This window comes from Stegastes partitus, unplaced genomic scaffold (genome assembly GCF_000690725.1).
Source record: "Stegastes partitus isolate 25-593 unplaced genomic scaffold, Stegastes_partitus-1.0.2 Scaffold284, whole genome shotgun sequence".
Lineage (NCBI taxonomy): Eukaryota > Metazoa > Chordata > Actinopteri > Pomacentridae > Stegastes > Stegastes partitus.
In genome coordinates, this window is record NW_007578015.1 from 553,660 (window position 1) to 567,546 (window position 13,887).

At 44.6% G+C, this 13,887-nt stretch overlaps 1 protein-coding gene across 1 annotated transcript in view; it reads right to left on the reverse strand.

Annotated features, from left to right (window-relative positions):
* Positions 1-8,314: 8,314 nt before the first annotated feature.
* The window catches only part of LOC103357972 (Krueppel-like factor 7), a gene marked incomplete at its 5' end in the record, with an annotated part of 15,685 nt that continues 10,112 nt past the window's right edge, over positions 8,315-13,887 (reverse strand). The window contains one exon of the mRNA XM_008282745.1: positions 8,315-11,143. Coding sequence (XP_008280967.1) covers positions 11,092-11,143 — 52 coding nt within the window. The remainder of the gene's footprint in view (positions 11,144-13,887) is intronic.

Here is a 13,887-nt window from a genome sequence, read left to right on the forward strand (position 1 = left end):
CCCTGTTATCAATGTGAACTCGTTAAGCAGGACTGTTTAATTAGCAGCGGAATAGCAATCAGGGAGGAGCCGGAGACCTCTGTGGTCACAGACATGGATCAATGGTCTTCAGGGAGCCTTTGCGCTCAGCAACAGGAGACCTTTACATTCTCTATGCTGAGGCGTACTTACACATGTATGCAATTACACACCAAAACTACTACTTCACCTTCATCTCAACAGTCTGCTGGTACTCAGATTATTATTTTTTTTATGCCAAGACCTATAATTAGACACATTTTCTTACAAAAACATGCCCTGGAGATGTGGCATTTAGCATCTAGTTTATAAGGCTGTCTGTTGTTGAAGCAGGTGCAATGTGGGGATGAAGCATACAGGAGCTCAGGAACTTTTTATTTCGAAATCATGCCCACTGATGGGGCAAACTTGCCACAAGATGATGGAACCTCTTAGTTTGGATGATAGAGTCCTGATTCCCATTTGATGTTCAGATTCATACCAAAGACGCTTCCAAAAAATCCTTAGAAGCAAGTCTTGCCACGCTGTAGCCAGCTTTGTAACAGCCTTGGATCGTTATTTCAGGCTGCAAAGACCCAACTCTGTCTTAACGACCAGATAAAGAGCCTTTAGTGGCCACCAGGATGAGAAAACTGCATGTGTAGAGTTAGCAGTCGAATCTGTTTAAACGGTTTGGCTGCTTTCTCCAAAAACAGGTTTTTCCATTCATGCATTTTCACGACACTTTCTTGTGCAACAACACGATTGGTCTGATGTTCCACTGTTTGGCTGTAACGACGCAGATGATTGGCTTGTTGAAGGTAGACCATCCTGATCATATTAGGTGGAGCTAAGTGTGGCATGCAGCCCAGTTCCCTAAAAATTGTGACTGCTTTGGTGGAACATTTGCATGCAGGGAGGCGCGTGCTGTTGTTAAAATGGCTATTCACCAAAAAAGAAAAAAACTAGCAGGGGTGGAGGTTGTGTGAAGCCAGTTTTGATAATGTAGATTAAGTCCAATTGCAGGTTTCTACCCACAATCTACATCTGGTGAGACTCTTCTACCCTAAACACCAAAACATATTTCTTTATGCAGCTGATTTCGCCAAAACATCCCCAAAAGTGTCCACATACTTTTGGCCTCGTCGCGTCGGCTTTATTACAGGATTCACAAATGTCACGCCACCAGCGACTGCCAGATAATATCCTCCCCACGTCCTCCCCGGCATAATAGCTGCAAACACCACTGCGAGACTAATATCCCCACCTTTATTGAAAGCCGAGCGCGCCGGAGAACTGATGAAACAACCCTGGTTGACATGCACGCATGCAAGCGCGCGCCCTCGAGAGTGTGTGTGCAAACACGCGTGTGTTTAAGCTCGATACACAAACATGCAGGCGAAAAGAAATGTGAGGCGGGAAGCCAACAACGGCTGCACCTGGTGAGATCCAAGTGAAAGTGAGAAGCATAAAAAAGAGCTGAACGCTCAGGTCTGCTGATCTATTTTTACCGCAGAGCGAGCGAGCGAGAGAGAGAGAGAGAGAGTGTGTGTGAGAGAGAGAGAGAGAGAGAGCGAGCGAGCTTCCTGCATAATGCATGGCCCTGTAGAGCAGCACTGGCTTTTGCACTGCGCTCTCTCGTCGGGCTTCCAGGTGTCTGTCAAACAGGCAGCGTATAGCAGAGCCAGGTGCTCTCACACGGCGCTCCGGTTGATCTCTTCTCGGAGCGCGGGACCACCAGCCAATCCAGCTGCTCGCTCGCCCCTCCACAACGCAAGGCCTCGCCTGCAGTTTCATTCAAATCGAGCTCTGAAGTGGAAGCTGCTGGTGGGGGAAGCAAACGCAGATCCATACGCGTTGTACGCAGCATCTGCTTGCATTTTTGAAAGTGGAGTTCGGACGAACCTGCTGCATTGTTTGGTCGTTTTGGGCGAGATGCATTCCTCTCCTTAAGTGACGGGCTTATAGTTTGTAAAAGCCGGTTTATCTGCTCAGTTATTCAGCCCTAAATGGATGATTTTGGGAACACAAGCGAGGCCAGAGCAGCTTGTTCTCAGCTGTTCAATGAAATCTCTCAAATCAATATTCTGTCTTCTCTCAAAACTTATTCAGAAAATTTCTTTCAGGACCCAACAATAGATAACGATTGTTTTTCTGTTACACTTTGGACTCTGAATTTCAAAAATATGTGATTTGGGAGCCTGACTGGAGGAGGAGGGGGAGGTTGGTTGGGTCGCTGCCGGGCAACACAAGGAGAGAGACTAATGAAAGCTTGATGAGGATGCTTCTCTGAATCCACCAGCATGATTAGGCTTTAATTACAGAGGGCCACCTCGACATATTCCCGATAATTGGAAATACCTAAGCACTTGGCTGCTTGTGGCACGGAACCAAAGAATCCACGGTTCACAACCCTTCGTGGGATTTGATTTTTTTTAGATGATCTGTGTGGGGGCCCCCCCTCCGATTCTCAGACTTCATGCAGATCAGCTCGGAGTTCTTGTTGACACCGGGATAAGATGGAGAGCAGCTTCCCAGTACGCTGGCATCTCCGCGTTGCCAGATGTGACAATAACATCCCTATACGGCTGCCAGACGCCTACAAGACACCCACAGGCATTGGCAGCTCCCCTCGGTGAAATCTTCTGTTGCACAACCACAAAAAAGAAGAAGAGGGGGGGGCTTTATGTTGTACCGGTTAGTTGAATCGGTTTTTCCCTTTCATTACAGACACTTCGCACCATTTACACCCTGCTTCGGTGGCAGCAGCCGAGGCTTAATCATTGTACGGAAAACAAAGACGACGTTTTCTGAAAGGTGCTCAGGTGTTTCCGCGGATGAATGGAAGCAGCAGACGTGATTCAAGGGCGAGGATGCCGAACAATGACACAGCGCGCTTCAAATGTCTGTCCCGTGGTCTTAATTTTTCTTATCGGTCCGTGCTCAATTTTGCTTTTAATTTCCATAATAGTCATCTCTTGGAACCAAAAGTAATTTTGAATTTAGCAGCCTGACACCCAAAACTAAAAGCTTGCGCGTGCACGGAATAAATAACACCTGTAAAGGTCGGCCACTTTTGATGAATCAGAATGCTACTCATGCATGTTTAGACTGAGATAAACATCGCGGGATGATTTAATCCCATTGTCCTGCCAGATTTACATAGATGTTATCGTTTGATGCAAATGACTGGAAACGGCAGGAGGAGGGGTGACCGAGGACACGTAAACCAAACCATGTGTTTATCAACTCAGCTTTTCTATTATTCAGATTATTCTGCTCGGGATCCCCCGGTGTAATTAGCTGGATGACAAATCCACCTCATTCCACAGTGGATCTGCATTAATTCTCTTGGATTTTGCCAACTGTTACCAGAAACATGTGTGGATGGGGATTAAATTTAAATAAAAAAATGAAAGTGAATGTGTCTCAAAGTCTGTGTAGTTCATCAGGTTTTGACAGATTGTGGCCTAAGATACATGGAAGTCCTTTTCTTAGCCACTTGAATGGCAAACAGGCAGATTCTAATCCCTGAAATTTCATTGAAAGTGTGGATTGTGCAGCATTTATAAAGGAAATTGTCGAAAGAAAGAAAAAAGTTTGAAACTCTATGGCGATCTAATGGAAAATAATATTGCAAGTATACAGGCCTATTCCCAACAACTCCTTAAATGTATACTTCACGTTTCTATGAATATTTGTATTTAATGAATGGTACAGGAAACTGACAAAAAACAGACTTTGAACAATCCCAACTTAAGTATTTTTTTGTCTAGTTTATGTCATGATCATTATTAGATGGATTGTCTGCTACTTCATTTTAAAAAAAAATAAAAATCTTAAGTGTTTCGATAAGTTCCATTCTTCCAATAATTCCAAATATTTTTGCATTTAAGCAGCAAAACTACCTAAAAGAGTCCACTTGTCCATGTGTTCTGCAACATTTCTCGCTTTCTTTCCAATTACTTCACTGTAAAAACTGCAAATTTGCACCATTTGCTGCACAGAAACGCCTGTAGGTCGGCAAAGCTACGCGTCATCACAACACCACGTCAGAGGTTGTGAATAATTAATGATGGTGCAACTCCTGTGAGTTACAAACAGCCTCAATTTGGAGAAAGCATGGATCAATGAAGGTGATGATCTACGTTCGTTTGTCCAGTTTACAGCAGAGACTGAAGGCATATGCTAATAGGTAATGCCGTGATCCTGAATCAGACGGAGCTGCAGAGATATCGCAACGATTCGATGAGATTGCCATAAATTGTGGACCGGCTTCGCTTGTCACTTCGCTTCATTCCTCTGGCACGAGTATGAGTCACGGGGGTTTACGGAGAACCCGAGCGCTAATGAGGACGACAAGATCAGAGACTGTGTGGAGAAAGTGAAATCAAAGTGCAAACACACATTGAATAACTAAGTGCAGGGATCAAAGGACAAATAACCAAAGAACCCAGGGGAGTTAGCTCGGCAGAGTGACCAACTAACAAACTAAACTCATAGCATGGGTGCAAGAAATGCAAGCGACTTGGAGCATCGGGCGAAGATCCAAATGGGATAAGATGATGGCGCTAATGACTGGCCGAGTGGGGAGACGGCGCCGGTGATAAACAAAACTGAGAACGGCACGGCAAGAGGAGCTCAGAGGAGTATAAGGATGGCTCGTTGTGGAGGTTTTAAACAGCATGGGAGGCAGTGAAAGACCTGGAGCGATGAGATAACGAGGGAACCAGTGGGGGCACGAGTCGGAGTCAACGATCCGGCGGGGAACGAGATCAGAGCCAGGGTTTTATTGTGTAATTGGTGGCAGGTGAGTCGGCCTCCGCTCAGGTGTTCACACTCACAGAGACAGGTAGAGAGGATGAAGGCTGGATCCTGACGAATGGCTTTTGAGTAGAATGTCTCAGAGGTATTAGATGGATTCCCAAGAGGTTCAGGTGGAAATTTTGGGGTTCCCGAAATTATAGGGGTCCTACTATGATAAAAAGTCTACTTTGTGCCTCGTTAACGTGTCAATATGGTGTTTTATGTACACTAGAAGACATGTCACGAGTGGCAGTCAGGACCACGGATGAGCATTTCCGACCTTGAATATCTCAAAAACACAACTTCAAACTTTGGGAGTTTGACACGTAGCAAAGGGAGGAACCAATCCCGTCAACTGGCACACTTGCATTCTTCTTGGAATCAAATCAAAAATGTGCGGCCAAATCGCTCCAATATTACATCTCGCCATTGTGAGCAGTTTATTTTGTAGTCCAGCTGGTGTGCTCGAGCTGCAGGAAGTGATGGAGGGGATGGGTGGAGAAAGAAAGCATCTAAACGTGCAAATGCGATACGCTCTATTTTATGTTTATTGCTAATTAGCGGGCTAATATGCTAACCTAAGATGTTCAAACATACCCGCAAAACATCAGCAGGTTAGCTGCTAGCATGATTCTGACTGGGACCACAGTTGGTTGGCTACACTTTACACAGCACGACTCCGTCCAACCATGTGTTTGCGAACGTCTGCGTTAACCTTTACGAGTGTGCGCTGATGCCCCTCTTCCTGCCGGATCACATTAGGACCATTTAGCTCTGCTGTGAACTCACATACGAGCTCATTTCCATCACACGGAACGAAAATGACGACTGAAAAGCGCTCATGGGACGCGCGACCTTTATTGAAAAATGACTCCATCGCTTCTAATTTCATAACGTGTCTCCGGGATTGACGTAGTAGGTGTTAGTTAGGTAGATAATACGCGGTCTGTCTGTAATTACAGATAAAAGAACATTAAGTTCGACAGATACATGTAAGCTTCTTGATGAGGGTGCCCATTTCAATTAGGGAGCATTAAATGAAACAAAAAACCTTATGGGAGTTTCTCACTGCCAGACCCAAGGAGAATTAATACACTGCATAGGGGCCATTTACCAGGGAGTAATTACTCCCTAATTATCCATTAGTTATTCGATTACCCTTTTATCAGCTAGTCATGGTCAAAAGACAGGAATAGCGGATAAGTCATCACCTTGGTTGGTAACAGATGTAATTACTATGCCGGAGCTCCCTCAGAGGGCGACAACCGGAGTGCGCATTCAGGCAAAGTGAAAGTATTCTGGCCCATTTCCTGTGTTTGATCAAAGGGAACGATAAATCGAGGCCGTTTTTTTTTTCATTCATTCCAGAGTGGCTTGCTGCAAATAGCAGAAATAGGAGGGTGTGTAAATGAATTCTCCCTGCCCACTTTTACCAAGTTGGTTTGCACATTTAACAGCGGCAAATCAGCTAAAAGGGAAAAGCAAAAAAAAAAAAAAGGGTTATGTGAATGTACTCCGGGCACTTATTGTTAACCAACTGAATGGCTCTGTGATTGAGACTTGATAAGAAATCAGAAAATATGAAGATGGATGATTAGGTGCATCATTGTCGCCGGATGAAACGGCCGTTAACAGACCAAGCCAAGAAGCATGAATACTCCATGCCAAACTGCTTCTACCATTTATTACACATAATTACATTCTTAAATAAAAACGATTCACCGAACAGTTCCTTGCATAGAGATATTACAATACCAATTTAAAAAAGGAATTATGAAACAAACCGGTAACAAAAATAAATCTTTCTCATTTTTCCATAATAAAGAACATTATCGTACCCATACATCATAATATACAAATGATAAATTTGAAACACTTTGTACAGAGAAAGAAAAGGAGAAAGACAACAGAGGAAAAATGGAGGAGAAGGCGGAGGGAGGGAAGGCGGGTGGGGGTCGGACAGAGGAGAGGAGTTGAAAGGGATCATATCTGAGAAAATGGAAGGAAAGGGAGGAGGTGGGGGACGGGGAGAGGAGGGGAAAAGCGATGAGAGAATGCTGGTAGAAAAAGGGGGTGCGTTTGATTTAAAATTCAGACCTGGTGGAAACAGAGGTGGTGTCACACATAGTAATTCGTGTATCCCCCCCACCCCAAACCCCAAATCCCCACCCTCCCACCCTCGGCTGAGAGCTGCAGTGTGGATCTCTCACAAGGTGGCATGAAAAAAAAAAAAACACACACAAGGAGAATAAGTGTTCAGGTGTTTGTGTGGATTCAGGATGTGCTTGTGCATATATGTGTACGGATTTGTCTGTTTTTTTTTATTATTTGTGTGCATGAATCCGTGTTGACAGAGTGTCTGCATGCATATGTGGGTCTGCGATGTATGCATGAGTGTGTATTTTATTTTTTTGTCTTGTGCTAAAAGTAACAGCTACTGTACAGACTTTGTGATCGTCACCGAGGGTTGTTGTCGTGTGAACTGCAGTGCACGAGCGGACAGAAAAAAAAAAAACATCAGATATGCAAGTGGTTTCTTTTTTCTTTTTCTTTTTTTCCTCCCAAAAAATTCAGAGTGCAAATACAAACGGACGAAGAACACACAGGCACAGTAGAATTGACAATCATTCATTAAGATGACACAGAACTGAACCGCATCCTCAGAGACGACATGAAACAACCTTTTTTTTTTTTTTTCCCAGAAAACACATTCACATTTTGAATTTTTTTTTTTTCCTGTTTTTTTTTTTTTTTGGTGGAGCTCCTGGCAACAAGAGAACAATTTGTTTGTGTCAGCTCACAACAAGAGTCAGACCGAATTTTTAAACCGTCCTGTAAATGGGGGGTGTTTCCATGTCTGGGCTCCTTCAAGTCTAAATGAACGACGCATTCAGTCCGAATTCCTCGACTGAACAGAAACAACGACAAAAAAAAATAAAAAATAAAGAAACAACAACACTCCCCATCTTCCCACACATTCACAACAGTTCAGTCCAACAATAGAGTGACCCATTGAAATACTGAAAACACACAAGTACAGCTGCCATCGATGATACAGGTTTAACCCGCGGCGGGTTAAACTGCTATTCTTCATTTTTGTCTTCCACGTGGAGAGTTTGGCTAAAGCAGGAGAACCACGGACCCGTTAGCCTGTTCTGAAATTAGAACTGAACATTTGTATATCGTCTGCAAAGAAAATCTCGAATATCTGCTAGCAAAGAGTGATGATTAGGTGTTGTAGCTGCAACCTGGGGTGGCTCACGGGGATTTTTTGGTCTCCTTTAAAGTAAAGCAGCAGTTAAAACTCGTTTGTTTTCTGATGTTGTCACCGATATGCTCGATCAACCTGTTTTCATTCTCAAGACGTCAAATACTGCCATTTCGTCAAAGTCAGTGACGTCTCAAAGGTAAGCACAAGGCGTCTTTTGGCCAATAATCAACGGCGCAGGTGAATTACCATGCATGCGTCTTCCATGCGGGGTCGCAAGGACTAGAAAAGTAGTACAATGACAAGAACAACTGGGTGTTTGCAGTCGTCCACGTCCATACTAGAGTATAATCGAGGCTAAAGAAGACCGGAGGGATGTAAGCTAGGTCACACTTGTTTAGTTTCACTTTTGTTCACTGTTTGGTGAAGTTTAGGCCCCAAAGTTACTTGGTTGAGTCTCACAAAAGATCACGTTTGGATTTAAATTCACTCTTTTACATGAACCTCATGGCAGATTTCTTGTTGCCGAAAGAGAAGACACCAAAAGAAACCAACTCATGGCATCAGATTTTTTAAAAGGCCGGCAAAAAAGTGGTACCCAAATGTGGCACCAAAGGGTCCAGACAAAGTGGCAGTATGTGACGAGCTGAGATTGAAATGTAAGAAACCAAGGCTTGTTTCCACGTTGAAGAAAGACTTTTTGTGTGAAACATGACTTGAGACATGCATCTACTTCCAGAGCCGCAGGTAGATCACGTCTAGATATGATTGAGCTTCTCCGCATTTATACCCAAAATTGAATTGTGCCTCTGGTGCACAGAGGGAAATCACCGAACTGCAGACTGCTTTGCGCCTCGATTTGCCTCAAAATATTAAAAGTCTTGTAAAATAAAGAATGAACACCTCGACATCGCCGTTCCCAATACAGTTTATCTCGACAATCTACTTTTGTCCAAGCTGCCTGTTTGATTTGTGTGCGCTTGAGCTGATCGCATGTTCATCTAAAAACGTATCTGCGGATTAGCCTAAGGACTGTTTTTTTTTTTTTTCTTTCCGTCTTTGTTCTCTCTGCTAAACGTCGGGTCACACAGGACAAATGCTAATTCCAGTGTTCTAGGAGTGAATGTATGTGTCTCCCTGTGCGTGTGGGTTTCACTCTGCAGCAGTTTCATGAGCTGATGGGGCAGTTATCATTGCTGACTGAGCAACTCCGTCCTCCCTTAACCCATCTCAGCCACCCACTGGCAATCTGCACTCATGACCTCCTGCTAGTCCAGTACCACCAGTAAAATGTCGAAAGCTACCAGCCGTGACTAGCCAGTTATTCCGAGTCCTATCATTCATTGCTAATGCAAAAAAAGAGAAAGCATGAACACAAATGGCGTCTGGTATGATCTTACCAACCACACACAAGTGCTGTTATGGGCCCGGCAACATTTTCAGACTCGGATACATTCACATTGATTTGCTCTGAGAAGAGCCACCCAATTGATTGAATTTGTGTCCTTATGGTCTTCCCACAAGTCCTTCCGTATCCAGCAGGGTGGAGATCTGCATTCATGTTGGTCGGGAAGTCAGCAGGAATGTTCTTGGATGTGCATAGGGCCAGATTCAAAGAGCTGTTAAATGCTGTTTTGTTTCTGAGATGGTGTCTGAAAGCTGCGAAACTGGAAGAATTCCCCAAGGGTGGTGCGAACAGGACGAATCCCTCCTCAACCCAGTGGCTAGTTAGGTGCCAATCACTCTCAAAAGGCCAAAGAGATCATTTCAGGCATCTACTGTGGACACTTGTGTTTTTTTTGTTTTGTTTTTGGCTGCATCCATTTCCAATGAGTTCTTCAAAGTGGTCTTTTTCAATTGTCTTTATCGAACAAATAGGAGAATCTTTTCTTAGAAACAATATAGCCTTTACATACATAGTGATCTCGTTTGTGTTCGGTGTGCTATCACAGTCAGCTAGCTGCTTTGACTTGTGCATGTGGCCGTCCATGCTCCTATGGCATGTGAAAGCCAGCGTTTGGTGACTTCCAAATTGTCTCCCAGTTCAAGACAGTGGAGGTTTTTTTTTTTATTATTTATTTTTTACAAAAAGTTTGTAAAGAGTCAATTGTGCAACAGTTTCTGACAACATAAGAGTCAAGATCCCAGAGAGGAAAAAAAACACTCATCTCTAGAGACGCTCGATTTCGGCCGACGTTCCAGGAGTCTTTCCCAGAGTAGATTAGTTAGCCTCATCCAGTGGTAACCCGCAATGGATGACGTTCATAAAGCAAGCCAGGCCCCTGGATGACCTCAATCAGTCTTTGCAGCACATCAGCTCAACACCCTCCCATCTTCACGTCTTCGGGAAATCCAATCTAACACCCCCATTCAAACAAGTGCTCCGATGCCATCAAACCAGACGGATTTATAAATGGATCCAGTTGGTGGGTGTGACAGAGGTCGGACGACGAAATGTCGAATTATTATTTGTCCAAGTATGTGAGACAATAAACCCTTTGGTGATCTGTAAAGGCTGCGGCAAGTTGGATGGAGTGCTTGCTTGGCTGAGCCACTGTCGGAAATGAACATTCTAAGTAGAGGAAATATACAAACAGCAGTGCTGCTGTCGGTAAAAATTACTGTACAACTGGTCCAGTTTGGCATCGGTATCCTCGCTGGCATGTGGAGCACCGCTGCGTGAACTCTTTAGAAGTGCGAAAAAAAAACCCTCGCAAGGATGACTAAAACAAAGAGCTGCCAACTACAGGCACATGGTCTCGTCATGTGGTCGATCCCCTCTGCGACACATACGAAGGGTGGGATGGAGCGTCTGTATCGTCCACGACACGAGGGGGGCGGACATTTGTGAGGTGACGCCGTGGAGTCGTGGACCAACTGGTTGGGCGCAGATTGACAGTTTTCGTCTGTAGTCAGCGTCCCCCCTTAAATCTGTTTTAATTCGAGTCCATCCCGCCGTCTCTCTCTCCCTGCCTCCGACGTCCATGTTGCTCTGCAGATGACGCTCCCTCTCCTTCTTCTTCTTCTTCTTCTTCTTCCACTCCGCCTCCCCTCTCTTCCGCTGACCTCTCTTGAATCCCTCAGATGTGCCTCTTCATGTGTAGCGCCAAGTGATCCGACCGCGAGAAACACCTGCGAAGCCGAAGAGAGAGAGAGAGACAGAGAACAGCTTGTTAGGCTCGTTTCCGATACAAGGCGAGGAAGTTTGTTTTGTCGATGGAGCTAAATGTTGCTGTTAGCTAGTGAGTGCTGAGCCACTAATGCACACGCAATTAGTATATGTGTAACTAATTCATAATCAGCATTTTCAGCAGCGCTCCTAATGACTTCAGCTGCGCCATGAATAACTAGAGAGCCCGCAGATGGATCTGTTGAAACAGCGCGGGGGGGGAGAGATGAGGAAAAAAAGCAGCATGCAAAACATGTGCTGTAAAACGATAGCTAAATTAGATGAATCGAAGCCTTTCATTTGAAATCAGGCTTTGCAGAAATACTGGGGCAGAGCTGAAAAATGAAACTGCTCTGGCCTATTTTTTATTTTTTTTCCTTTTCGAAATGTTTGCTACAAATGATTATTCCAACCTGATTGCCACAAACTGACATAATATATGCTTTCAGCTGGTGTTTTGTTTATCCCGTGCACACAGCCATTATGAGACCTACTTTTCCGCCACCGCGACTAGATCAACAGCGTTTCTGTTGCGCTGAACTAACACTCGGCTCCCCAGAGAAGAGCTTCACCGAAAGAAAGTGCTGCTTCCTTTTTAGATAATTGGGAGTTTTGGTGATTAGTGTGCAAGAAATATTTGAGATGGAGGTCCTATTTTTTTTTTTAAAGAGTTTAGTAAAGTTGTTAAATTTAATAATATGCAGCAGAACAAACATTTAAGAGCGAGGAAAATTGCTCCCACACTGTTTTTTCAGGAGCAGCTTTGACGTCATGTCGTCCGGAACTGAAGTACACATCTTGGATTTTATCATTTGAATTCCCAGCTGTCAATGCTACGCCCATCTCAAGGCTAAATATAGGCTACCAACATTATTTGTATCACTAACAAACAACTATAAATGTCCAGAGATGCACAATACAAGTGTATTAAATTGATTGATTGGTGACTTGTTGGGTAGTTTTTCACATTTATTCTGCATAAAAACAAAAAAAAGAGGTGCGACCGCGTGTAAATCCCATTTCAGCACCGACAGCTTTCATCTCAAGCATCCATTATCTATACTAGGATCCTCACTGGGGTCACAGGAGTCTATCCCAGCTGACTCAGGGTGAAGGAAGGGGACACCATGGACAGGTCACCAGTCTATCACAGGGCAACACTTAGAGACAGACAACCAAGCACACTCAGAATCACCAATTAACCTCAACATGTTTCTGGACTGTGTGGGAGGAAGAACCTGGAGGGAACCCACTCTGCACGGGGAGAACATGGAGACTCCAGAAAGATCCAGGTGTCCTCACTGGGATGCAACCTTCTAGCTGCGAGGCAATGGTGCTAACCACTGAGCCACCTCAAGCATTTTTTAGAATCACTAAAACAACTTTATTTACAAATGTTGGACATCTGATGTCCACATATTGGGATAAAATAATCTGAATTGCTACTTCTAGATGGTATAGGTGCACATGCTAATTATATTCTTGACTTATTCTTCGTGCATGGGTTGCACGTTTGCATGGGCCTGTTGTATTTGCTGCTTAGCTTTGTGTTGGCAATGTCAGGTTTGACAGGTTTCATCCCTGCTCAGGTCATTTCAGATCTTTGTTAATGCACCACACATGAAGTGTACACGTTTAAATGATTTTAGCATATATATATTTAAATGCATAGCCATGGAAACGTCTACCAACCAACTTTAACTTAGCCTATATGTCCACATAGATGAGTTTTAGACGTCTCATCAATGCAACATTGTGGACTGGGAAGGCAGAGCAAGCTTAATAAAAGGCCGACTGATGCTCCTGCTACACCAAGGTGATCAAACACAGTCGTGCAAGCCTCACAAGCAACTCAAGAATTTGCAGAAAATTCTTATCCCCCAATCTTGCAACCAATCCTCAACTAACAAACTTTAAAGTAAAAAGCATTTCCTGTAGCACTTTCAGATTGACGCTTTCCGCTGAGACGGTGGTCGGCGGTGTCTGGGTGAGTCAGAGGGGGGAGTCACATATGATGAGGCACCAGCCATCCGTCTTACTGTCACACCTGCATGCATGCGAGTTGTGTGGTTTTTTTTTTGGCTCGTGCACGCCGGGATTAAACGAACGGCTCCGGAGACGAGTGTGCGCTCGGTGAAACAGATGGTAAAGTATGAGTCACGACTTGGGGGCACGACACCAGCTGGCACACCGTGGGTCTGTCTCCTCCTCCTCCTCCTCCCCCCCAGTGCTCAATCTTTCCACCCCGACTTCTCCGTCTCTTCCCCCACCACCACCACCTCCGCCACCCTTTCCTTCATCTCAGCAGGGGTGTATGTGTGCTGGGCTGGAGGGGTTTGGGGCGTCTTGTGACACATGACAGAGGTGGGCCCGAATTAGGGATGCGCCTGCAGGGATGCTGGGAAGGGGGGATACTGTATTTACAGTCTGTCCAGCTGAGACCTGATTAAGTTGACACTGCCCGGGCCCTCTGCTGCCCCCGCACCGAGACGCCCACTCTTTTATAGACATTAAGGCAAAGTACCCCAGGTGAAGAGGGACTTCTTTTTTTTTGTCCTTTCGTAATGAACCTATGCATGATTCAAGAGGTCACATCCAACCTGCCGACCGCTTTTCAAACTGTCAAAAAAAAAGGGCTGCAGTGTTTTAGATTTTGGGACAATAGATGACGTCTTTGTTGATTTGTAAGTATGCTGCAAAATATAGA